Genomic DNA, 26,667 nt, shown 5'->3' on the forward strand with positions numbered 1-26,667 from the left:
GGCGCGCGGGCGGGGCGGAGCGGGCGGGCTGAGGGAGCCGCCGCCATCTTGGAGGCCGCTGAGGCGGGAGGAGCGGAGGGGGCGGCGGAGCGGCGGAGAAACGGGAGGAAAACGGGACAAAAAACGGATCAAACCGGACAGAAACGGAGTAAAAACGGGAGAGGAGCGGCGGCGGCGGCGCCCCCCGCGTGCGGCGGCGCTCTCGTGACGCTATCGCGACATCCCCGCGCCGTCACCGCCGCGTCCCCAACGGGCGGGGCCGCCTCGGGAGCTGCCGGTGAGGGGGGGGGGGGGGGCGGGAGGGGCCTGAGGGGAGAGGGGGAGGGGGATTTAGGGGATCTATAGGGGATCTATAGGGGATCTATAGGGGATATTCGGGGTTAAAGGCGTCTGGAGGGGCCTAGGCGGGTCTATAAGGGGTCTATGGGGGATGTAAGGGGAGATATAGGGGATAATTGGGGGTTATAGGGGGGATATGGGGGATAATTGGGGGTTATAGGGGGTCTATAGGGGGTTATAGGGGATCTATAGGGGATGCAGGGCCTTGTTAGGGGTTCTGTAGGGAGTCTAGAGCGGATATAGGGGTTCTATGGGGGGATATAGGGGGTCTGCAGGGGATGTAAGGGGAGATATAGGGGATAATTGGGGGTTATAGGGGGTCTATAGGGGTTATAGGGGATCTATAGGGGATGCAGGGCCTTGTTAGGGGGTCTAGAGGGGATCTAGGGGCTCTATAGGGGTTCTGTGGGGGGGATATAGGGGATATAGGGGGTCTATAGGGGATGTAAGGGGAGATATAGGGGATAATTGGGGGTTATGGGGGATATAGGGGATCTATAGGGGTCTGGAGGGGGCTATGGGGGTTCTATGGGGGATGTGGGGTCTTGTTAGGGACTTATAGGGGTTCTATAGGGGTCTATAGGGGATGTTTGGGGTCTGTAAGTGTTCTATAGGGGTCTATGGGGGTCTATGGGGGGTGTGGGGGGTCTATAGGAGTCCATATGGGGTCTGTGGGGGGATATAGGGGTTCTATAGGGCCTCTATGGGGGATGTTTGGGGCCTGTCAGGGTCTGTAAGTGTTCTATAGGGGTTCTATGAGGGGTGTGGGGGGTCTATAGAAGTCTATATGGGGTCTATGGGGGGATATAGGAGTTCTATAGGGCCTCTATAGGGGATGTTTGGGGTTATAGGGGTCTGGAGGGGGCTATGGGGGGTCTGTGGGGGATGTAGGGTCTTGTTAGGGACTTGTAGGGCTTCTATAGGGGTCTGGAGGGGATGTTTGGGGTCTGTAAGTGTTCTATAGGGGTCTATGGGGGGTGTGGGGGGTCTATAGGAGTCCATATGGGGTCTGTGGGGGGATATAGGGGTTCTATAGGGTCTCTATAGGGGATGTTTGGGGGTTATAGGGGTCTGGAGGGGGCTGTGGGGGTTCTATAGGGGATATAGGGGTCTGGAGGGAGCTGTGGGGGTTCTATAGGGGTTATAGGGCGTTTTTAGGGGGTTATTGGGGTTCTATAGGGGTCTGTATGGGGTCTGTGGGGGGATATAGGGGTTCTATAGGCGATGTGGGGCATTCTTAGGGGTTCTAGAGGGGGCCTATAGGGGATATAGGGCGTTGTTAGGGGGTTTTGGGGTTCTATGTGGGTCTGTAGGAGATATGGGGCGTCCTTAGGGGTTCTATAGGGGATATGGGGCATTGTTGGGGGTTCTATAGGGGATATAGGGGTTCTATAGGGGTAACTGGGGTTCTATAGGGGATATAGGGGTCTGTAGGGGCTATGGGGCATTGTTGGGGGGTCTATAGGGGTCTGTAGGGGGTATGGGGCATCCTTAGGGGTTCTGTAGGGGATGTAGGGGTCTGTAGGGGCTATGGGGCATCCTTAGGGGTTCTATAGGGGATATAGGGGTCTGTAGGGGCTATGGGGCATTGTTGGGGGGTCTATAGCGGGTCTATAGGGGTCTGGAGGGGTTCTATGGGGATTTAGGGGTCCTGTAGGGGATTTATGGATTCTATAGGGGTCAGTGGGGGTTCTATAGGGGGTTTATGGGGTCTGTGGGGCTCTATAGGGGGTTTAGGGGTTCTGTAGGGGTCTGTGGGGTTCTGTAGGGGATTTATGGATTCTATAGGGGGTTCAGGGGGTTCCCAGGAGGATTTTTGGGTCTCGGGGGATTTTGGGGTTCCCAGGGGGTTTTTTGGGGTCCCCATGTGGATTTTGGGGGGGTCCCTGGAGATTTTGGGGTTCCAGGGGGGATTTTGGGGTTCCCAGGGGGATTTTGGGGTTCCCAGGGGGAATTTTTGGATTTCCCAGGGGGAATTTTGGGGTTCCTGGGAGGAATTTGGGGTTCCCGTGTGGATTTTGAGGTTCCCGGGAGGATTTTGGTGTTCCCAGTGAGATTTGGGGGTTCCTGGGAAGATTTTGGGGTCCCTGGGAGGATTTTGGGGTCCCAGAGGGTTTTTAGGGTTCCCGTGTGGATTTCGGGGTCCCCATGTGGATTTTGGGGTCCCTGTGTGGATTTTGGGGTTCCGGTGTGGATTTTGGGGGGTTCCTGTGTAGATTTTGGGGTTCCCGGGAGGATTTTGGGGGTTCCCGTGTGGATTTTGGGGTTCCCAGGGGGTTTTTGGGGGGGTCCCTGTTGATTTTGGGGTTCCCAGTGGAGATTTTGGGGTCCCAGTGAGTTTTTGGGGGGGTCCCTGTGGATTTTGCTGTTCTCGGGGATTTTGGGGTCTCAGGGGGGATTCTGAGGTTCCCATGGGGTTTTTGGGGTTCCCAGGGGGAAATTTGGGGGTTCCCGTGGGGATTTTGGGGGTTCCAGTGGGTTTTTTTGGGATTCCCGTGTGAATTTTGGGGTTCCCGTGTGGATTTTGGGGTTCCTGTGTGGACTTTGGGGTCCCAGGGGGGTTTTTGGGGGTTCCCGTGTGGATTTTGGGGTTCCCAGGGATGTTTTGGGGGTTCCTGGGAGGATTTGGGGGGTTCCCGTGTGGATTTTGGGGTTCCCGTGAGGATTTTGGGGGTTCCTGTGGATTTTGGGATTCCCAGTGGGTTTTTGGGGGTTCCTGTGTGGATTTTGGGGTTCCTGGTGGGTTTTTTGGGGGGATTCCTGGGAGGATTTGGGGGGGTCCCTGGAGATTTTGGGGTTCCCAGTGGGATTTTGGGGTTCCCGTGTGGAATTTGGGGGTTCCCGTGTGGACTTTGGGGTTCCGGTGTGGATTTTTGGGGTTCATGTGTGAATTTTGGGGTCCCTGCCCCCCCTCCCCGCAGGCGCCCCCCGAGGGGATGCCGAGAGCGCCCCAACATGGCTGACAAGAGGAAACTGCAGGGTGAGCCCTGATTGGCTGGGACAGTGTGGGCGGGGCCACGGGGACAGGCTCTGATTGGCTGGGACAGCCTGGGTGTGGTCACTGGGAGACTCTGATTGGCTGTGGGGCTGTGGGTGTGGCCCGAGGCCGGCTCTGATTGGCTGTGGGGCTGTGGGTGTGGCCAGCTCTGATTGGCTGTGGGGCTGTGGGTGTGGTCCGTGAGTGGCTCTGATTGGCTGCAGATTTCTGGGTGTGGTCCAAGACCAGCTGTGATTGGCTGTGAGGCTCTGGGTGTGGCTTCTGATTGGCTGTGGGGCACTGGGTGTGGTCCATTGGTGGCTCTGATTGGCTGTGGGGCTGTGGGTGTGGCCAATGAGAGGCTCTGATTGGCTGCGACAGCCTGGGTGGGGCCAGAGGGAGCCTCTGATTGGCTGTGGGGCTGTGGGTGTGGTCAGCTCTGATTGGCTGTGGGGCTCTGGGTGTGGCCCAAGGCGGCTCTGATTGGCTGTGGGGCTGTGGGTGTGGCCCAAAACCGGCTCTGATTGGCTGTGGGGCTGTGGGTGTGGTCCAAGGCCGGCTCTGATTGGGTGTGGGGCTGTGGGTGTGGCCCGAGGCTGGCTCTGATTGGCTGTGGGGCTGTGGGTGTGGCCCAAGGCCGGCTCTGATTGGCTGTGAGGCTGTGGGTGTGGCCCAAGGCCGGCTCTGATTGGCTGTGGGGCTGTGGGTGTGGCCCAAGGCTGGCTCTGATTGGCTGTGGGGCTGTGGGTGTGGCCCGAGGCCGGCTCTGATTGGCTGTGGGGCTGTGGGTGTGGCCCGAGGCCGGCTCTGATTGGCTGTGGGGCTGTGGGTGTGGCCCGAGGCCGGCTCTGATTGGCCATGGGGCTGTGGGTGTGGCCCGAGGCCGGCTCTGATTGGCTGTGGGGCTGTGGGTGTGGCCCGAGGCCGGCTCTGATTGGCTGTGCCGTTGCCCCGCCCCCAGGGGAGATTGACAGGTGCCTGAAGAAGGTGTCGGAGGGGGTGGAGCAGTTCGAGGACATCTGGCAGAAGGTCAGCGGGCAGCACCCCAAAAACCCCCAAAAATCCCCAAAATCCCCCAAAAATTCCCACCAAAATTCCCGAAATATCCCCCCAAAAATCTCCCAAAAATTCCCACCAAAATTCCGTAAAATCCCCCCCTAAAACCCCCAAAAATCCTCCCCCAAAATCCCCGAAAAATTCCCACCAAAATTCCCCAAATATCCCCTCAAAAATTCCCACCAAAACTCCCTAAAATCCTCCCCAAAAATTCCCAGAAATTCCCACCAGAATTCCCCAAATATCCCCCCGAAAATCTCCCAAAAATTCCCACCAAAACTCCCCAAAATCCTCCCCAAAAATTCCCACTAAAACTCCCTAAAATCCCCTCAAAAACCACCAAAATTCCCACCAAAAATCCCTAAAATCCTCCCCCCAAATCCCCAAAAATCCCCCAAAACTCCCTAAAATCCTCCCAAAAATGCCCACAGAAACTCCCTAAAATCCCCTCAAAAACCCCCAAAAGTTCCCACCAAAAATTCCTAAAATCCTCCCCCCAAAATACCCAAAAATCCACCAAAAATTCCCACCTAAATTCCCCAAATATCCCCCAAAAATTCCCACCAAAATTCCTGAAATATCCCCCCAAAAATCCCCCAAAAATTCCCACCAAAACTCCCTAAAATCCTCCCCAGAAATTCCCAGTAAAACTCCCTAAAATCCTCCCCCCAAATCCCCCAAAGCTCCCTAAAATACTCCCCCCAAAATCCCCAAAAATCCCCCAAAAATTCCCACAAAAATTCCCCAAATATCCCCCCAAAAATCCCCCAAAAATTCCCACCAAAACTCCCTAAAATCCTCCCCCCAAATCCCCAAAAATCCCCCAAAACTCCCTAAAATCCTCCCCCAAAATACCCCAAAAATTCCCACCAAAATTCCCGAAATATCCCCCAGAAAATCCCCCAAAAATTCCCACCAAAAATTCCACCCAAAAATCCCTAAAATCCTCCCCCAAAATACCCAAAAATCCCCCCAAAAATTCCCACCAAAAATCCCTAAAATCCTCCCCCAAAATCCCCCAAAAATTCCCACCAAAATTCCCTAAAATCCTCCCCAGAAATTCCCACTAAAACTCCCTAAAATCCCCTCAAAAATCCCCCAAAAATTCCCACCAAAAATTCCACCCAAAAATCCCTAAAATCCTCCCCCAAAAATTCCCACCAAAATTCCCCAAATATCTCCCCAAAAATCTCCCAAAAATTCCCACCAAAACTCCCTAAAATCCTCCCCAAAAATTCCCACTAAAACTCCCTAAAATCCCCTCAAAAACCCCCAAAAATTCCCACCAAAAATTCCACCCAAAAATCCCTAAAATCCTCCCCCAAAAATTCCCACCAAAATTCCCCAAATATCTCCCCAAAAATCCCCCAAAAATTCCCACCAAAACTCCCTAAAATCCTCCCCAAAATCCCCCAAAACTCCCTAAAATCCTCCCCCAAAATCCCCCAAAAATTCCCACCAAGAATCCCTAAAATCCTCCCCAAAATTCCCACTAAAACTCCCTAAAATCCTCCCCCAAAATGCCCCAAAAATTCCCACCAAAAAACCCTAAAATCCTCCCCCCCAAAACCACCCAAAATCCCCCAAAAATTCCCACCAAAACCCCCAAAAATCTCCCAAGAATTCTCACCAAAACTCCCTAAAATCCACTCTCAAAAATCCTCAAAAATCCCCAAAAAATTCCCACCAAAACTCCCCAAAATTCTCACCAAAACTCCCTAAAATCCTCCCCCAAAATCCCCAAAAATCCCCCAAAAATTCCCACCAAAATTCCCCAAATATCCCCCCAAAAATTCCCCCAAAAATCCCTCAAATTCTCCCAAATCTCATAGAAATCCCCCCAAAACGCCCAAAATTCGCCTAAAAACTCCAAAAAAATCCCAAAAAATCCCAAATAAAACCTCCAGACCCCCTAAAATTCACCAAAATCCCCAAAATCCTCAAATCCCCCCAAAATTCCCAAAAAATCCCCCCGAACTCCCCAAATCCCATAAAAATCCCTCCAAAAAATTCCCTAAAAACCCCCAAAAACCCCCCAGAAAAAACTGAAAAAAAACCCCAAACCCTCTAAAATCACCCAAAATTCCCCCAAAATTTTTAAAATCCCCCAAAATCCCCCCAAAATTCTCCAAATGCCCCAAAATTCCCTTTTTTGCCCCCAGCTGCACAACGCCGCCAACGCCAACCAGAAGGAGAAATACGAGGCCGACCTGAAAAAGGAAATCAAAAAACTGCAGGTGCAGATTTGGGGGGAAAAAGGGGAAAAATGGGAAAAAAGTGGAAAGAAAAAGGAGGGGAAAAAAGGGAAAAAAGTGGAAAGAAAAAGGAGGAAAAAAAGGGAAAAAAGTGGAAAGAAAAAGGAGGAAAAAAAGGGAAAAATAAAGGAGAAAAAGGGGAAAATGGGGGAAAAGGGGAAAAAAGGGAGAAAAAAAAGGAAAAAGGGAAAAAAGGGATAAAAAAGGGGAAAAATATGGGGAAAAATGGGGGAAAAGGAGAAAAATGGGAAAGAAAGGGGATAAAAAGGGAAAAAAAGGGGAAAACAAAGGGGAAAAAGAGAAAAAAAGAAAAAAGGGGGAAAAAGGGAATAAAAGAGGAAAAAAGTGGAAAGAAAAAGGAGGGAAAAAAAGGGAAAAATAAGGGAGAAAAAGGGGGAAATGGGGGAAAAGGGAAAAAAAGGGAGAAAAAAAGGAAAAAGGGAAAAAAGGGAGAAAAAAGAGGAAAAAAATGAAAAAAAATGGGGGAAAAGGAGAAAAATGGGAAAGAAAGGGGATAAAAAGGGAAAAAAGGGGAAAAGGGAAAAAAGAGAAAAGAAAGAAAAAAGGGGGAAAAAGGGAATAAAAGAGGAAAAAAGAGAATAAAAGGGGAAGAAAAGGGGAAAAAATGGGGATAAAAGGAAAAAACGAAGAGAGAAAAGGGAAAAAAGAGAATAAAAATGGGAAAAGGGAGGAAAAAATCAGAAAAAAGGGAAAAAAAGTGGATAAAAAGGAAAAGGGAAGAAAAGGGGGAAAAGAGGTAAAAAGGGGAAAAATTTGGAAAGAAAAGGGGGAAAAAAGAGAAGAAAAGGGAAAAAAAAAACAGGAAAAAAAAGGAGGGGAAGGAAGGAAAGGGAGAAAAAAGGAAAAAAAGGAAAAAAGGGGAAGAAATTGGAAAAAAGAGGGAAAAAAGAGAATAAAAGGGTGAAAAAAGGGAATAAAAGGGGGAAAAAAGGGGGGAAAAGGGAATAAAAGGAGAAAAAAGGGAGAAAAAGGGGAAAAGGGGAATAAAAGGGGGAAAAATGAAATAAAAGGGGGAGAAAAGGGAATAAAAGGGGAAAAAAGGGAATAAAAGGGGGAAAAAGGGAATAAAAGGGGGAAAAAAGGGAATAAAAGGGAAAAAGGGAATAAAAGGGAATAAAATGGGGGAAAAAAGGGAATAAAAGGGGGAAAAAAGGGGAGAAAAGGGAATAAAAGGGGAAAAGGGGAATAAAAGGGGGAAAAATGAAATAAAAGGGGGGAAAAGGGGGAGAAAAGGGAATAAAAGGGGAAAAGGGGAATAAAAGGGGGAAAAAAGGGAATAAAAGGGGGAAAAAGGGAATAAAAGGAGAAAAAAGAGACTAAAAGGGGGAAAAAGGGAGAAAAGGGAATAAAAGAGGGGGGATAAAAAAGCTATTTTGGGACATTTTGGGCTGTTTTTGTGATTTTTTTTTTGTATTTTTGGACATTTTTGGAATATTTTGGGGCTATTTTGGGATAATTTTGGAGAATTTGGGGCAATTTTGGGCCATTTTGGGTTCCCCGCAGCGGCTGCGGGACCAGATCAAGACATGGGTGGCCTCGAACGAGATCAAAGACAAGCGGCAGCTGATCGACAACCGCAAACTCATCGAGACGGTAACGGCGGGATTTGGGCGGAAAAAACGGGATTTTGGGAAAAAATGGGAGTTGGGAAAAAAAATGGGGATTTTCGGAAAAAAAATTGGAGTTATGGGGGAAAAAATGGGATTTTTGGGGGGAAAAATGGGAGTTGGGGAAAAAAAAATGGGATTTTTGGGGGAAGAAATGGGATTTGGGGAAAAAACGGGAGTTGGGGGGGAAGAAATGGGATTTTTGGGGGAAAAATGGGATTTTTGGGGAAAAAAATGGATTTTGGGGGGAAGAAATGGGAGTTTGGGAAAAAACGGGAGCTGGGAAAAAAAAAGGGGATTTTGGGGGAAAAAAAATGGGTGTTTTGGGAAAAAAAATGGGAGTTATGGGGGAAAATAAATGGGATTTTTTGGGGAAAAAATGGGAGTTATGGGGGAAAAAATGGGATTTTTGGGGGAAATAAATGGGATTTTTGGAAAAAAAAATTGGATTTTTGGGGGAAATAATGGGATTTTTGGGGAAAAAATGGGATTTTTGGGGAAAAAATGGGGTTTTTGGGGAAAAAATGGGATTTTTGGGGAAAAAATGGGATTTTTTGGGGAAAAAATGGGAGTTGGGAAAAAAAATGGGGATTTTGGGAAAAAAATGGGGATTTTGGGAAAAAAAAATGGGATTTTTGGGGAAAAAATTTGAATTTGGGGGGAAGAAATGGGATTTTGGGGAAAAAATGGGAGTTGGGAAAAAAAATGGGGATTTTGGGGAAAAAAAAGGGAGTTATGGGGAAAAAAATGGGAGTTATGGGGGAAAAAATTGGATTTTTGGGGGAAAAAATGGGATTTTTGCGGGAAAAAAATGGGATTTTTGGGGAAAAAATTGGATTTTTGGGGAAAAAATGGGATTTTTGGGGAAAAAATTGGATTTGGGGGGAAAAAAATGGATTTTTGCGGGAAAAAACAGGATATTTGGGGGAAAAATTGGGATTTTGGGGGGAAAAATTGGATTTTGGGGGGAAGAAATGGGATTATGGGGAAAAAATGGGAGTTGGGGAAAAAAAATGGGGATTTTGGGAAAAAAAATGGGAGTTATGGGGGAAAAAATGGGATTTTGGGGGGAAAAAAAAAGGGAGTTATGGGGGAAAAAATGGGATTTTTGTGGGAAAAAATGGGATTTTTGGGGAAAAAATTGAATTTTAAGGGGAAAAAAAGGGATTTTTGGGGAAAAAATTTGAATTTGGGGGGAAGAAATGGGATTTTGGGGAAAAAATGGGAGTTGGGAAAAAAAAATGGGGATTTTTGGAAAAAAAATGGGAGTTATGGGGGAAAAAATGGGATATTTGGGGAAAAAATGGGATTTTGGGGGGGAAAAAAATGGGATTTTTGGGGAAAAAATTGGATTTGGGGGGAAAATAAGGGATTTTGGGAAAAAAGGGGAGTTGGGAAAAAAATGGGGATTTTCAGAAAAAAAAAAGGGAGTTATGGGGGGAAAAATGGGATTTTTGGGCGAAAAAAATGGGAGTTATGGGGGAAATAAATGTGATTTTTGGGGGAAAAAATGGGATTTTGGGGGAAAAAAATGGGATTTTTGGAAAAAAAATGGGTATTTTAAGGGAAATAAGGGTATTTTTGTTGGAAAAGGGAATTTTTTGGGAAAAACAGGGATTATTCTTGGAAATGGGATTTTTTGGGTGAAAATGGGAATTTCTGGGTGGAAATTGGGAATTTTTGGGTGAAAAATGTGAATTTTGGGCAGAAAATGGGGATTTTTGTTGGAAAACAAATTTTAAGGCTAAAACCAAGAATTTTTGGTTAGAAGATGGGAATTTTTGGGTGGAAAATGTGACTTTTAAGTCAAAAAATTGGATTTTTTTGCGGAAAATGGGGATTTTTGGGATAAAAGAATGGGAATTTTGAGCAAAAAATGGGAGATTTTGGGCAGGAAATGGGGATTTTAAGGGAAAATGGAATTTTTGTGCAAAAAAAATGGTGTTTTTAGGGAAATAAGGAAATTTTTGGTTGGAAAAGGGAATTTTATGGGAGAAACAGGGATTTTTGTTGGAAAATGGGAATTCTTGGGTGGAAATTGGGAATTTTTGGGTGAAAAATGTGAATTTTGGGCAGAAAAAGGAGATTTTTTTGGAAAACAAATTTTAAGGGTAAAACCAAGAATTTTTGGTTGGAAAATGGGGTTTTTTGGGTGGAAAGTGTTAATTTTAAGTCAAAAAAATGTGAATTTTGGGCAGAAAAAGGGGATTTTATGTTGGAAAATGAATTTTAAGAATAAAACAAATAATTTTTTGTTAGAAGATGAGAATTTTTGGGTGGAAAATGTGAATTTTAAGTCAAAAAAATGGGATTTTTTTGCGGAAAACGGGGATTTTTGGGCGAAAAATGGGAATTTTTGCATGGAAAATGCGAATTTTTGGGTGAAAATGGGAATTTTTGGGTGGAAATTAAGAAATTTTGGGTGAAAATGTGAATTTTGGGCAGAAAAAGGGGATTTTTTTTGGAAAATGAATTTTAAGGATAAAACCAAGAATTTTTGGTCGGAAGATGGGAATTTTTGGGTGGAAAATGTGAATTTTAAGCCAAAAAAATGTGAATTTTGGGCAGAAAACGGGGATTTATGTTGGAAAACAAATCTTAGGAATAAAACAAACAATTTTTTGTTAGAAGATGAGAATTTTTGGGTGGAAAATGTGAATTTTAAGTCCAAAAAAGTGAATTTTTGTGCGGAAAATGGGGATTTTTGGGCGAAAGAATGGGAAATTTGAGCAAAAAAATGGGAGATTTTGGGCAGGAAATGGGGATTTTAAGGGAAAATGGAATTTTTGTGCAAAAAAATGGTGTTTTTAGGGAAATAAGGAAATTTTTGGTTGGAAAAGGGAATTTTTTGGGAAGAACAGGGATTTTTGTTGGAAAATGGAAATTTCTGGGTGGAAATCGGGAATTTTTGGGTGAAAAATGTGAATTTTGGGCAGAAAATGGGGGGTTTTTTTGGAAAATGAATTTTAAGGATAAAACCAAGAATTTTTGGGTGGAAAGTGTGAATTTTAAGTCAAAAAAATGTGAATTTTGGGCAGGAAAAGGGGATTTATGTTGAAAAATGAATTTTAAGAATAAAACCAATAATTTTTTGTTAGAAGATGAGAATTTTTGGGTGGAAAATGTGAATTTTAAGTCCAAAAAAGTGAATTTTTGTGCGGAAAATGGGGATTTTGGGCGAAAAATGGGAATTTTTGCATGGAAAATGCGAATTTTTGGGTGAAAATGTTGAATTTGGGGCTGTGGGCGGGTTTGCCCATCCCAAATTTGGTTTTTTTGGTTTTTTTCTGGTTTTGGCAGCAAATGGAGCGGTTCAAGGTGGTGGAGCGCGAGACGAAGACGAAGGCGTACAGCAAGGAGGGGCTGGGGCTGGCGCAGAAGGTCGACCCCGCGCAGAAGGAGAAGGAGGAGGTCGGGCAGTGGCTGACGGTGAGAAAAAGGGAAAAAATACCATATTTTATGGTGAAATTGAAAAAAAATGGAATATTTCGTGAAAAATTTTGATTTTTCCTGAAAAAAATCAAATTTTTCCTGAAAAAAAATCAAAATTTCCTGGAAAAAATTCAATTTTTCATGAAAAAAATCCAATTTTTCCTGAAAAAAAATTCAATTTTTTATGGTGAAATTGAAAAAAAAAATTGAATGTTTCATGAAAAAATTCGATTTTTCCTGAAAAAATCCAGTATTCCCTGAAACAAATCCAACATTTCCTGAAAAAAATTCAGTTTTTTCTGAAAAAATACAATATTTTATGATGAAATTAAAAAAAAATTTTGAATATTTAATGAAAAAATCTAAATTTTGCTGAAAAAAATTCAATTATTCCTGAAAAAATTCTACTTTTCCTTAAAAAAAAAAATCAATATTTTATGGTGAAATTGAAAAAAACAACCTGAATATTTCATGAAACAATTCAATGTTTTGAGAAAAAATCTAATATTTCCTGAAAAAACACAATATTTTATGGTGAAATTTAAAAAATTTGAATATTTCATGAAAAAATTTAATTTTTCCTGAAAAAAATCATTTTTTCCTGATAAATACAATATTTTTTTGTGAAATAAAAAAAAATTGAATATTTCATGAAAAAATCCAAATTTTCCTGAAAAAATCCAGTATTTCCTGAAAAAAAGATCAAATTTTCCAGAAAAATACAATATTTTATGGTAAAGTTTAAAAAATTATAATGCTTCTTGAAGAAAGTCTAAGATTTCCTGAAAAAATTCGAATTTTCCTGAAAAAATACAATATTTTATGGTGAAATTTAAAAAAAATTTAATATTTCATTTTAAAAACCCAATATTTCTAGAAAAAAAATCCAATATTTCCTGCAAAAAATCTAATATTTCTAAGATTTCCTGAAAAAATTCAATTTTTGCTAAAGAAATACAACATTCTATGATGAAATTTAAAAACTTTTGAATATTTCATGAAAAAATCCAATATTTCCTGAAAAAAGTCAGTTTTCCTTATAAAAACCCATTTAGTGATCACAAAACCGCTTTTTTCCTCACAAAAATCCATTTTTTTGTCACAAAAAATCATTTATTTCCGTATAAATCCTCCTTTATTTCACCCAAAAATGCCTTTTTTTCTGTGAAATTTTTTTCCACAAAAATTCGTTTATTTCCTTATAAAAACCCATTCAGTGATCACAAAAACCCCTTTTTTCTCACAAAAATTCATTTATTTATATTTAAAAACTCCTTTATTTCACCCGAAAATGCCTTTTTTTCTGTGAAATTTTTTTCCACAAAAATTCGTTTATTTCCTTATAAAAACCCATTCAGTGATCACAAAACCCCTTTTATTCTCACAAAAATCCATTTTTTGTCACAAAAAATCATTTATTTCCGTATAAATCCTCCTTTATTTCACCCAAAAATGCCTTTTTTTCTCTGAATTTTTTTTTCACAAAAATTTGTTTATTTCCTTATAAAAACTCATTTAGTGATCACAAAAACTCCTTTTTTCTCGCAAAAATCTATTTTTTTCTCACAAAAATTCATTTATTTTCATATAAAAACTTCTTTTTTTCACCCAAAAATGCCGTTTTTTCGCCCAAAATTCGATGTATCTTTCCCAAATTTTTTTTATTTTGCCCAATTTTTTTTGTTTCCTTCCCTCTTGCTGAATTTTGTGTTTTTTTGGTTTTTTTGCAGAACACGATCGACACGCTGAACATGCAGGTGGATCAGTTCGAGAGCGAGGTGGAGTCGCTGTCGGTGCAGACGCGCAAGAAAAAGGGAGACAAAGATGTGAGTGCCCAAAATAGCCTGAAATTACCCCAAAATCACCCAAAATAGCCTGAAATTACCCCAAAATCACCCAAAATATCCTGAAATTACCCCAAAATCCCCAATATATCCTGAAATAACCCCAAAATCCCCCAAAATATTCTGAAATTACACCAAAATCCCCCAAAATGTCCTGAAATTACCCTAAAATCACCCAAAATATCCTGAAATTACCCCAAAATCACCCAAATCCTCCAAAATATCCCGAAATAGCCCAAAATCACCCAAAATATCCCGAAATTACCCAAAAATCACCCAAAATATTGCAGAATATCCGGAAATATCCTGAAATTACCCTAAAATCACCCAAAATATCCTGAAATTACTCCAAAATCACCCCAAAATCCCCCAAAATATCCTTAAATTACCCCAAAATCACCCAGAATATCCTGAAATTACCCCAAAATTTTCATTTTTTCAAATTTTCCCATTTTTTCCCTTTTTCCATTTTTTCCCATTTTTTTTCCTTATTCCCCCCATTTTTTCCATTTTTTCCCATTTTTTTCCCTTATTCCCCCATTTTTTTCCCATTTTTCCCCCTTTTTTCTCTCCTTTTCCCCATTTTTTCCCATTTTTCACCATTTTCCCATTTTTTCCCATTTCCCCCCATTTTTCCCTCCGAATCAGGCCAGGATCGAGTCCCTGGAGCAGCAGCACTTCCAAATCCCTCTGAGGGGGGGGATGGATCCCGTGGGATCCCTGTGGATCCCTGACACAATTCCAGGGATTTATTCCAATTTTAAGAATTAAATATTTAAATTTTCCCGTTTTTTGGGTTTTTCCCCCAGAAGCAGGACCGCATCGAGGCGCTGAAGCGGCAGGTGGAGCGGCACCGCTGCAGATCCCGTCCTGGGGGATGGATCCAGTTGGATCCTTGACCCCAATCTCAGGGATCTCTTTGTTCCCATTGCTCCCATGTGATTTTATTGAATTTCTGATATAAATTTTCCCGTTTTTTGGGTTTTTCTCCCCAGAAGCAGGACCGGATCGAGGCGCTGAAGCGGCAGGTGGAGCGGCACCGCTGCAGATCCCGTCCTGGGGGATCCATCCCTGACCCCAATCCCATTGCTGCCATTACTCCCATTACTCCCATGAGTTTCTATGGAATTAAATATTTAAATTTTCCCATTTTCGGTGTTTTTCACCCCAGAAGCAGGACCGGATCGAGGCGCTGAAGCGGCAGGTGGAGCGGCACCGCTGCAGATCCCGTCCTGGGGGATGGATCCAGTTGGATCCTTGACCCCAATCTCAGGGATCTCTTTGTTCCCATTGCTCCCATGTGATTTTATTGAATTTCTGATATAAATTTTCCCGTTTTTTGGGTTTTTCTCCCCAGAAGCAGGACCGGATCGAGGCGCTGAAGCGGCAGGTGGAGCGGCACCGCTTCCACGTGCGCATGCTGGAGACGCTGCTGCGCATGCTGGACAACGACTCGATCCCGGTGGATCCCGTGCGGAAGCTGAAGGACGACGTGGAATATTACGTGGATTCCTGCCAGGAGCCCGACTTCGAGGAGAACGAGTTCCTCTACGACGACCTGGACCTCGACGACATCCGTAACTCGGGGGCAAAAACACGGGAAAACGGGAAAAAAATGGGGATGGGGATAAAAGGGGGGAAAATGGGAAAAAATGGGGATAGAAGGGGAAAAAACAGGGTTAGAAGGGGGGAAATGGGGAATAAAAGGGGGAAAATGGGAATAAAAGGGGGAAAAACGGAAATAAAAGAGGGAAAAGTGGGAATAAAAGGGGGAAAAACAGAAATAAAAGGGGGAAAAGTGGGGATAGAAGGGGGGAAAAAGGGAATAAAAGGGGGAAAAACGGGAAAAGTGGGAATAAAAGGGGGAAAATGGGGATAAAAGGGGGAAAACGGGGATAAAAGGGGGAAAAGTGAGAATAGAAGGGAAAAAAACAGGGATAAAAGGAGGAAAAACAGTAATAAAGGGGAAAAATGGGGATAAAAGGGGGAAAAGTGGGATTAAAAGGTGGAAAGATGGGGGAATGGGAAAAATGGGTGGAAATGGGGGAAAATGGGAATAAAAGGGGGAAAAATGGGGGAAAACGGGAAAAAACGGGGAAATGGGGGGGAAATGGGAAGAACGGGGGGGAATGGGGGAAAAAACAGAAAAAGGGGGAGAAATGGGAAAAAATGGGAAAAAACAGGGAGAAACAGGAAAAAACGAGGGGGAAATGGGGAAATAATGGGGGGGGAATGGGAAAAGCGGGGAAATGGGAAAAACAGGGAGAAATGGGGGGAAATTGTGAAAAATGAGAAAAACAGGCAGGAACTGGGAAAATGGGGGAATATATTAGGGGGAATGGGGAAAAATGGGGGGGAATGGGGGAAAATGGAAAAATGGGAAAATACGGGGGAAATAGGGAAAAATGGGCCGAAAAAATAGGGAAAATGGGAGGGAAAATGGGGAAACAACAGGAAAAATGGGAAAAAAGAGACTGGGAAATGGGGGGAGAAACAGGCAGAAAAAAGGGTTGGGGAAGGAATGGGATTTTCTGGGGAAAAAATGGAGATTTTTTTAAAATGAGTTTTTGGGCCCTGGGTGGGATTTTTGGGGAGCAAAAGGGGGTTTGGAAAGGGGATTTTTTGGGGAGGAGCAGGAGGGGTTTTTGGGGGGGTTTTTGGGGTGGGGGGGTGCCCAGAGTGACCCCCCCCGTGCCCCCTGTGCCCCCCCAGCGCAGGCTCTGGTGGCCACGTCCCCCCCCAGCCACTCCCAGATGGAGGATGAGATCTTCAACCAGAGCAGCAGCACCCCGACCTCCACCACCTCCAGCTCCCCAATTCCCCCGAGTCCGGCTGCAAACGCTGTGAGTGACACCCCAAAAATACCCAAAATACCCCAAAAATACCCCAAAAACCTCCACCACCTCCAGCTCCCCAATTCCCCCGAGTCCGGCTGCAAACGCTGTGAGTGACACCCCAAAAATACCCAAAAATACCCCAAAATACCCAAAAATACCCCAAAAATACCCAAAAATACCCCAAAAACCTCCACCACCTCCAGCTCCCCAATTCCCCCGAGTCCCGCTGCAAACGCTGTGAGTGACACCCCAAAATATCCCAAAAATACCCCAAAAATCACCCCAAAAACCTCCCCCACCTCCAGCTCCCCAATTCCACCCAGTCCTGCTGCAAACGCTGTGAGTGACACCCCAAAATGTCCCAAAAATAGCCAAAAATACCCCAAAAATCACCCCCACCTCCAGCTCCCCAATTCCCCCGAGTCCGGCTGCAAACGCTGTGAGTGACACCCCAAAAATACCCAAAAATACCCAAAAATACCCCAAAAACCTCCACCACCTCCAGCTCCCCGATTCCACCCAGTCCGGCTGCAAACGCTGTGAGTGACACCCCAAAAATACCCAAAAATACCCCAAAAACACCCCAAAATAGCCCAAAAACCTCCACCACCTCCAGCTCCCCGATTCCCCCGAGTCCGGCTGCAAACGCTGTGAGTGACACCCCAAAATATCCCAAAATATCCCAAAAATACCCCAAAAATCACCCCCCCCTCCAGCTCCCCAATTCCGCCCAGTCCCGCTGCAAACGCTGTGAGTGACACCCCAAAATACCCAAAAATACCCCAAAAATACCCCAAAAACCTCCCCCACCTCCAGCTCAAAATAACCCAAAAACCACCAAAAATGGCCCCAAAAAAAGCCTTTAAAAAAGCTCAAGAAAAACCCTAAGACCACCAAAAAAAGCTGAAAAAAACACCAAAAAAAAGCCCCAAAGAACCGCAAAAAAAACCACCAAAAAAGTTACCAAAAAAACCACCAAAAAAGGCCCCAAAAAAAAGCCACAAAAAAACCCACCAAAAACCACCAAAAAAGCCACAAAAGAGCCACAAAAAAAGCCGCAAAACGCCACCAAAAAAAAGCTCTAAAAAAGCTCAAAAACCACCAAAAAAGCCTCAAAAAAAGTAAAAAAAAAAGCCAAAAAAGACCCCTGAAACACCAAAAAAAACAAGCCAAAAAATTCCCAAAAGCCACAGAAAAATACCCAAAAAAACCCTCCAAGAAACCCCAAAACCTACCAAAAACACCCCAAAAAAGCCCCAAAACCCACCAAAAATACCCCCATTAAAAAAACCCAAAAACCACCAAAAAAAGCCCAAAAAGCCCCCAAAAAACCCAAAAAATCACCAAAAAAAGCCTAAAAAACCACCAAAAAACTAAAAAAATCCCCCAAAACCACAGAAGCCCAAAAAAATCCCCAAAAACCACCGAAAAAAAACCCCAAAAACCCCAAAAAACCCCAAAAAATCCCCAAAAACCACCAAAACCCCCCCCAAAAATCCCCACCCCCCCCAGGGCGGTTCCTGGACCCCCACCCCACCTCCCCCCGTTAATTTTGGGGCCCCCTCCCCATTTTGGGGCCCTTCTGACCCCCCTTTTCCCCCCACCTCCCAAAAAACCCAAAACCACAAAAAAAAAACCAAAAAACCCAAAAAAAACACCAAAAAAAGCCCCTAAAAAACAAAAGAAATGCTCCCAAAAAAGACCAAAACACCCCAAACAAAAGAGCCAAAAAAATCCCCCAAAAAACAGCAAAAAAGCCCAAAAAAACCCCAAAACCCACCAAAAATACCCCCCCCAAAAAAACCCAAAAACCACCAAAAAAAGCCCAAAAACCCCTCAAAAAACCCCGAAAAATCACCAAAAAAAGCCCGAAAAACCACCAAAAAAACTCTAAAAAAATCCCCAAAACCCACAAAAAAAATCCCCAAAAATCCTCAAAAACCACAAAAAAACCCCCAAAAAATCCCCAAAAACCACCAAAAAACCCCCCAAAAAACCCCCAACCCCCCCCAGGGAGGTCCCTGGACCCCCACCCCGCCCTCCCCCCATTAATTTTGGGGTCCCCTCCCCATTTTGGGGCCCTTCTGACCCCCCTTTTTCCCCCCACCTCCCAAAAAAGCCCAAAACTGCAAAAAAAGCCCCAAAAAACCCAAAAAACCCCACCAAAAAAAGCCCCTAAAAAACAAAAGAAATGCTCCCAAAAAAAGACCAAAGCGCCCCAAAAAAAGCCAAAAAAATCCCCCAAAAAACAACAAAAAAGCCCAAAAAAACCCCAAAACCCACCAAAAATACCCCCATTAAAAAAAACCCAAAAACCACCAAAAAAACCCCATAAACCACCAAAAAAAGCCAAAAAAACCACCAAAAAATCTCTAAAAAAATCCTCAAAAACCACAAAAAAAACCCCAAAAAAATCCCCAAAAACCACAAAAAAACCCCAAAAAATCCCCCAAAAACCCCAAAAAAACCACCAAAAAATTCCCCAAAAAATCCCCAAAAACCACCGAAAAAGCCCCAAAAATAGCCCCAAAAAAATGCCCCAAAACCCCAAAAAATCCCCAAAAAACCCCCCAAAAAATCCCCAAACCCCCCCAGGGCAGTTCCTGGACCCCCGCCCCACCCTCCCCCCGTTAATTTTGGGGTCCCCTCCCCATTTTGGGCCCCCTCCCCATTTTGGGGTCCCCTCCCCATTTTGGGGTCCCCTCCCCATTTCGGGGCCCCCCTGACCCCCTTTTTTTCCCCCCCAGGAGAATTCGGAGGACGACAAAAAGCGCGGCCGCTCCACCGACAGCGAGGTGGGACAGGTGAGGGGGACCCCAAAATGGGGAGGGGTCCCCAAAATTCCGGGGGTCCCCCCCGCCCCTCGTTATCCCCCCTCCCAATTTAGGGGTGTTCCCCCCCGTTTTCACAATGGGTTCTTCCATTTTAAACCATTCCCCCCCCCTAGTTTTTGTAATGGAACTTCCCATTTTTAATGGGGACCCCCCCCCTATTTAGGGGTGTCCCCCCCCGTTTTCACAATGGATTCTTCCATTTTAAACAGTGTCACCCCCCCCAATTTCATAATGGATCCTCCCGCTTTTAATGTGGGACCCCCCCAATTTTGGAATGTTCCCCCCCCCTGTTTTTTAATGGATCCTCCCATTTTAATGGGGACCCTCCCCCAATTTAGGGGGTCTCTCCCCCCATTTCCATAATGGATCCTCCCATTTTTAATGGGGACCCCCCCCAATTTAGGGGTGTCCCCCCCCATTTTCACAATGGATTCTTCCATTTTAAACCATTCCCCCCCCAGTTTTCTTAATGGATCGTCCCATTTTTAATGGGGACCCCCCCCCAATTTAGGGGGTCTCTCCCCCCATTTTCATAATGGATCCTCCCATTTTTAATGGGGACCCTCCCCCAATTTAGGGGGTTTCTCCCCCCCATTTTCACAATGGAACTTCCCATTTTAATGGGGACCCCCCCCTCCCCAATTTAGGGGTGTCCCCCCCCCATTTTCATAATGGATCCTCCCATTTTTAATGGGGACCCCCCCCCCAATTTAGGGGGTTTCTCCCCCCATTTTCACAATGGATTCTCCCATTTTAAACCATTCCCCCCCCCAGTTTTTGTAATGGAACTTCCCATTTTAATGGGGACCCTCCCCAATTTAGGGGGTCTCTCCCCCCATTTTCATAATGGATTCTTCCATTTTAACCCCTGTCCTCCCCCCCCAATTTTTTGTAATGGAACTTCCCATATTAATGGGGACCCCCCCCAATTTAGGGGGTCTCTCCCCCCATTTTCATAATGGAACTTCCCATTTTTAATTGGGACCCCCCCCAATTTAGGGGTGTCCCCCCCCCGTTTTCACAATGGATTCTTCCATTTTGAATGGGATTTTCCCATTAAGGACCCCCCCCCAATTTAGGGGGTCCCACCCCCCATTTTTAAAATGGATCCTTCCATTTTTCATTAGACCGTACCAAGGAAGACCCAAAAACGGGGAGGGGTCCCCAAAAATTCCGGGGGTCCCCCCCACCCCTCGTTATCCCCCCTCCCTTTTAATTGGGACCCCCCTCCCAATTTAGGGGTATCCCCCCCCATTTACACAATGGATTCTTCCATTTTAATTAATTACTCCCATTAATTAACCCCATTTAATCCCCCATTAATCCCCCTCCCATTAACCCCCCATTAATTACCCTCCATTAATCCCCCTCCCATTAATCCCCCATTAATTACCACCATTAATCCCCCTCCCATTAACCCCCATTAATTATCCCGCCATTAATCCCCCTCCCATTAACCCCCTATTAATTACCCCCCATTAATCCCCCTCCCATTAATTACCCTCCATTAATTACCCCCCATTAATCCCCCTCCCATTAATTACCCCCCATTAATCCCCCTCCCATTAACCCCCATTAATTACCACCCAATAATCCCCCTCCCATTAACCCCCCATTAATTACTCCCTCCCATTTATGACCTCATTAAGTAGCCCATTAATACCACTCATTAACCCCCTACCCCCCAATTACCAGCCCCGTTAATTAACCCATTAATCCCCCCATTAACGCTACACCCAACAATTATCAGCCTCGTTAATTAACGCATTAATACCCCCCATTAACCCCCCACACCCCCAATTACTGACCCCATTAATTAACCCATTCATCTCCCCCATTAATCCTCCACCCCCTAATTACCAGCCCTGTTAATTAATCCATTAATTTTCCCGATTAACACTCCAATTACCGACCCTGTAATTAACCCATCAATTCCTCCCATTAACCCCCCACTCCTCAATTACCAACCCCATTAATTAACCCATTAATCCCCCCATTAACACCGCAATTACCGACCCCATTAATTAACCCATTAATCCCCCCAATTAACCCCCCAGCCCCGTTAATTAAGTCCGTTAATTATGCTAATTAACCCCTTCTCTCTTGCAGTCTCCCGCCAAGAACGGCGCCAAGCCCCTCCCCCACGGCCACGCCCCCTCCCCGGCTGGCCCCGCCCCTTTCTCCGGCCCCGCCCCCGGCCCCGCCCCCCTGAACAACGGCCCCTCCCCCTCGGGGGCGGGGCCGGGGGGCGGGGCCCAGAGCGCGCAGGGGGCGGGGCCAGGGCCCAAAGGGGGCGGGGAAAGGGGCGGGGCCCACCCGCCAAGCTCCACCCCCACCCCCTACGCACAGGCCGTGGCCCCGCCCCCGGCCCCGCCCCCCAGCGCGCCCCAGCCCCGCCCCCCCAGCGCCCAGCAGGGCGGGAAACAGAACGGGGGCGCCACCAGTGAGTACTGGGATATACTGGGAGGGACTGGGATGGGCTGGGAGGGGTTAAATGGGGTCTGGGAGGGGTTACATGGGCACTGGGATAAACTGGGATGGGCTGGGAGGGACTGGGAGGGGTTTAACGGGGTCTGGGAGGGGCTGGGAGGGGTTAAATGGGGTCTGGGAGGGGTTAAACGGGGTCTGGGAGGGGTTAAATGGGCACTGGGATAAACTGGGATGAACTGGGATGGACTGGGAGGGGTTTAATGGGGTCTGGGAGGGGTTAAACGGGCACTGGGAGGGGTTAAGTGGGTACTGGGATGGGCTGGGAGGGGTTAAATGGGCACTGGGAGGGGTTAAATGGGCACTGGGAGGGGTTAAACGGGGACTGGGATAAACTGGGATGAACTGGGATGGACTGGGAGGGGTTTAACGGGGACTGGGAGGGGTTAAATGGGGTCTGGGAGGGGTTAAATGGGGACTGGGAGGGGTTAAAGGGGGTTAAATGGGGACTGGGAGGGACTGGGAGGGGTTAAATGGGCACTGGGAGGGACTGGGAGGGGTTAAATGGGGACTGGGAGGGGTTAAAGGGGGTTAAATGGGGACTGGGAGGGGTTAAATGGGCACTGGGAGGGGTTAAAGGGGGACTGGGAGGGACTGGGATAAACTGGGAGGGACTGGGAGGGGTTTAACGGGGACTGGGAGGGGTTAAATGGGGTCTGGGAGGGGTTAAATGGGCACTGGGATAAACTGGAAAGGGTTAAATGGGGACTGGGAGGGGTTAAATGGGCACTGGGATAAACTGGGATGGACTGGGAGGGGTTAAATGGGCACTGGGATGGACTGGGAGGGGCTGGGAGGGGTTAAATGGGGACTGGGATAAACTGGGATGGACTGGGATGGACTGGGAGGGGTTAAACGGGGTCTGGGAGGGGCTAAATGGGCACTGGGAGGGGTTAAAGGGGGACTGGGAGGGGTTAAATGGGCACTGGGAGGGGTTAAAGGGGCACTGGGAGGGGCTGGGAGGGGTTAAATGGGAACTGGGATAAACTGGGATAAACTGGGAGGGACTGGGAGGGGTTAAATGGGGACTGGGAGGGACTGAGAGGGGTTAAAGGGGCACTGGGATAAACTGGGAGGGACTGGGAGGGGTTAAATGGGGACTGGGAGGGGTTAAATGGGCACTGGGAGGGGTTAAAGGGGCACTGGGAGGGGCTGGGAGGGGTTAAATGGGAACTGGGATAAACTGGGATAAACTGGGAGGGACTGGGAGGGGTTAAATGGGGTCTGGGAGGGGTTAAATGGGCACTGGGAGGGGTTAAATGGGTACTGGGAGGGACTGGGAGGGGTTAAATGGGCACTGGGAGGGGTTAAAGGGGCACTGGGAGGGGTTAAAGGGGCACTGGGAGGGGTTAAATGGGGACTGGGAGGGACTGGGAGGGGTTAAATGGGGACTGGGATGGACTGGGAGGGGTTAAATGGGGTCTGGGAGGGGTTAAATGGGCACTGGGATAAACTGGGATGGACTGGGATGGACTGGGAGGGGTTAAATGGGAACTGGGAGGGACTGGGAGGGGTTAAATGGGCACTGGGATAAACTGGGATGGACTGGGAGGGGTTAAATGGGCACTGGGAAGGGTTAAAGGGGGACTGGGAGAGGTTAAACGGGGACTGGGATGGACTGGGAGGGGTTAAATGGCACTGGGATGGACTGGGAGGGGTTAAAGGGGGACTGGGGTTTTTATTTTGAGTTTTTTGGGGTTATTCTTGGGTTATTGTGAGTTTTTTTGGGTTATTTTGAGGATTTTTGGTAGATTTTTTTGGGTCATTTTGGGGTTTTTGGTTTATTTTGCTGTTTTTCGGGTTACATTGGTTTTTTTTTCTTTTTGGGGGTGTTTATTTAGTTTATTTCATTGTTTTTGGGGTTATTTTGTGTTTTTTGGTGATTTTTTTTAGGGTTGTTTTTTTCGTTGTTTTGGGGGTCACTTGATGTATTTTTGGGGGGATTTTTGGATTTATTTTGGTTGATTTTAGCTCTTTTTAACCCCCCCAGGTTACAGCTCGGTGGTCGCCGACAGTTCCTCGGAGTCGGGGCTGGGGGGGGGCGGCCCCCAGACCCCCCTGGGGCAGCCCCCGGGGCACGGGACCCCCGGCACGGCCACGTGAGTGTCCAAAAATATCCCAAAATTATCCCAAAATTATCCTAAAATATTCCTAAATTATCCTAAAATATCCTAAAATATCCCAAAGTAACCCCAGACCCCCCTGGGGCAGCCCCCGGGGCACGGGACCCCCGGCACTGCAACGTGAGTGTCCAAAATTTATCCTAAAATATTCCTAAATTATCCTAAAATATTCCTAAAATATCCCAAAATATCCCAAAGTAACCCCAGACCCCCCTGGGGCAGCCCCCGGGGCACGGGACCCCCGGCACGGCCACGTGAGTGTCCCAAAATATCCCAAAATTATCCTAGAATATCCTAAAATATTCCTAAATATCCCTGAAATATCCCAAAGTAACCCCAGACCCCCCTGGGGCAGCCCCCGGGGCACGGGACCCCCGGCACGGCCACGTGAGTGTCCAAAATTATCCTAAATTATCCTAAAATATTCCTAAAGTATTCCTAAATTATCCTAAAATATCCCTGAAATATCCTGAAATATCCCAAAATAACCCCAAACCCCCCCGGGGCACGGGACCCCCGGCACCGCCACGTGAGTGTCCTAAAATACCCAAAATTATCCCAAAAATATCCTAAAATATCATTAAAATATCATTAAAATGTCCTAAAATAACCCAAAATAACCCCAAACCCCCCCGGGGCACGGGACCCCCGGCACTGCCACGTGAGTGTCCCAAAATATCCCAAAATCACCCCAAAAATATCCTAAAATATCTTAAAAATATCATTAAAGTGTCCTAAAATACTCCAAAATAACCCCAAACCCCCCGGGGCACGGGACCCCCGGCACTGCCACGTGAGTGTCCCAAAATATCCCAAAATCACCCCAAAAATATCCCTAAAATATCTTAAAAATATCATTAAAATGTCCTAAAATACTCCAGAATAACCCCAAACCCCCCCGGGGCACGGGACCCCCGGCACAGCCACATGAGTGTCCAAAATACCCCAAAATTACCCCAAAAATATCCTTAAAATATCTTAAAATATCCTAAAATATCCTAAAATATCCCAAAATTACCCCAAACCCCCCCGGGGCACGGGACCCCCGGCACAGCAACGTGAGTGTCCCAAAATTACCCCAAAAATATCCTTAAAATATCATTAAAATATCCTAAAATATCCCAAAATAACCCCAGACCCCCCCTGGGGCAGCCCCCGGGGCACGGGACCCCCGGAACCGCCACGTGAGTGTCCCAAAATACCCCAAAATCACCCCAAAAATATCCTTAAAATATCTTAAAATATTCCTAAAATATCCCGAAATATCCCAAAATAACCCCAAACCCCCCCAGGGCACGGGACCCCCGGCACAGCCACGTGAGTGTCCAAAATATCCCAAAATTACCCCAAAAATATCCTAAAATATCTTAAAAATATCATTAAAGTGTCCTAAAATACTCCAAAATAACCCCAGACCCCCCCGGGGCACGGGACCCCCGGTACTGCAACGTGAGAGTCCAAAAATATCCCAAAATCACCCCAAAAATATCCTAAAATATCATTAAAATATCCTAAAATATTCCAAAATAACCCCAAACCCCCCGGGGCACGGGACCCCCGGCACCGCCACGTGAGTGTCCCAAAATACCCCAAAATTATCCTAAAATAACCCAAAAATATTCTAAAATATTCCTAAAATATCCCAAAAATATGGTAAAACAACCCCAGCCCAAAATTTTCCCCAAAAATTCCCATTTTTCACCCGTTTTTCCCCAAAAAATCCCATTTTTACCCCAATTTTCCCCTTTCTTTCCTTCAAATATTCCCATTTCCACCCTTATTTTTTACCCATTTCTTCCCTAAAAATTCCCAGATTTTAACCCCAAAATTTTCAATTTTTACCCATTTTTCCCCCATTTCCCCCATTGATTTTTTTCCCAAATTCCCCAATTTTAACCCCAAAAATTCCCATTTATTTTTTAACCATTTCCCCCATTTCTTCCCCAAAAATTCCCATTTTTCCCCAATTTCCCCTCAAAAATTCCCATTTTCCACCCATTCCCCCCCAATGATTTTTTCCCAAATTCTCGGATTTTAATCCCAGAAATTAAACTTTGCCCCATTTCCCCCATTTATTTCCCCCAAATTCTCCAACTTTAACCCCAAAAATCCCCATTGATTTTTCCCAAAAATCCCAGATTTTAACCCCAACATTTCCCGTTTATTCCCCCCCGAATTCCCCGACTTTAACCCCCCAACCCCCGTTCATTTTTCCCAAAATCCCAGATTTTAACCCCAAAAATCCCGGTTTTTTTCCCCCAAATTCTCCAATTTTAACCCCAAAAATCCCCATTGATTTTTCCCAAAAATCCCAGATTTTAATCCAAAAAATTCCCATTTTTTTCCCCCAAATTCCCCAATTTTAACCCCAAAAATCCCATTTATTTTTCCCCAAAATCCTCAATTTTAACCACAAAACCCCCCCTTGATTTTTCCCAAAAAATCCCAGATTTTAACCCAAAAAATCCCCATTTATTTCCCCCCAAACTCTCCGATTTTAACCCCAAAAATCCCATTTATTTCTCCCAAATTTTCCAATTTTAACCCCAAAAACCCGCATTGATTTTCCCCCCAAATTCCCCAATTTTAACCCCAACATTTCCTGTTTATTTCCCCCCAAATTCTCCAATTTTAACCCCAAAAATTCCCATTGATTTTTTCTCGAATTCCCGGATTTTAACCCCAAAAATTTCAATTTTTACCCATTTTTCCCCCATTTCCCCCATTGATTTTTTCTCAAATTCCCCAATTTTAACCCCAAAAATTCCCATTTATTTCCCCCAAATTCTCCAATTTTAACCCCAAAAATTCCCGTTTATTTCCCCCCAAATTGTCCAATTTTAACCCCAAAAATC

The 26,667-nt window shown here is 45.6% G+C and overlaps 1 protein-coding gene across 2 annotated transcripts in view; it reads left to right on the top strand.

The window, feature by feature from the left end:
- CNOT3 (CCR4-NOT transcription complex subunit 3) overlaps window positions 1-26,667 on the top strand; it is a 44,535-nt gene continuing 17,868 nt past the window's right edge. Inside the window, exons 1-13 of one of the 2 annotated variants that reach the window (XM_072921488.1) lie at window positions 1-277; window positions 3,261-3,319; window positions 4,278-4,345; window positions 6,535-6,609; window positions 8,152-8,241; window positions 11,556-11,684; window positions 13,418-13,513; window positions 14,341-14,373; window positions 14,922-15,108; window positions 16,244-16,374; window positions 19,116-19,172; window positions 21,312-21,645; window positions 23,680-23,788. In XM_072921488.1, the coding sequence (XP_072777589.1) occupies window positions 3,295-3,319; window positions 4,278-4,345; window positions 6,535-6,609; window positions 8,152-8,241; window positions 11,556-11,684; window positions 13,418-13,513; window positions 14,341-14,373; window positions 14,922-15,108; window positions 16,244-16,374; window positions 19,116-19,172; window positions 21,312-21,645; window positions 23,680-23,788 (1,334 nt within the window). In that variant the 5' untranslated portion in view covers window positions 1-277; window positions 3,261-3,294. Of the gene's footprint in view, window positions 278-3,260; window positions 3,320-4,277; window positions 4,346-6,534; window positions 6,610-8,151; window positions 8,242-11,555; window positions 11,685-13,417; window positions 13,514-14,340; window positions 14,374-14,888; window positions 15,109-16,243; window positions 16,375-19,115; window positions 19,173-21,311; window positions 21,646-23,679; window positions 23,789-26,667 lie in introns of both variants that reach the window. The other variant, XM_072921487.1, reaches the window with a different exon arrangement.

This window comes from Taeniopygia guttata, chromosome 37 (genome assembly GCF_048771995.1).
Source record: "Taeniopygia guttata chromosome 37, bTaeGut7.mat, whole genome shotgun sequence".
NCBI lineage: Eukaryota > Metazoa > Chordata > Aves > Passeriformes > Estrildidae > Taeniopygia > Taeniopygia guttata.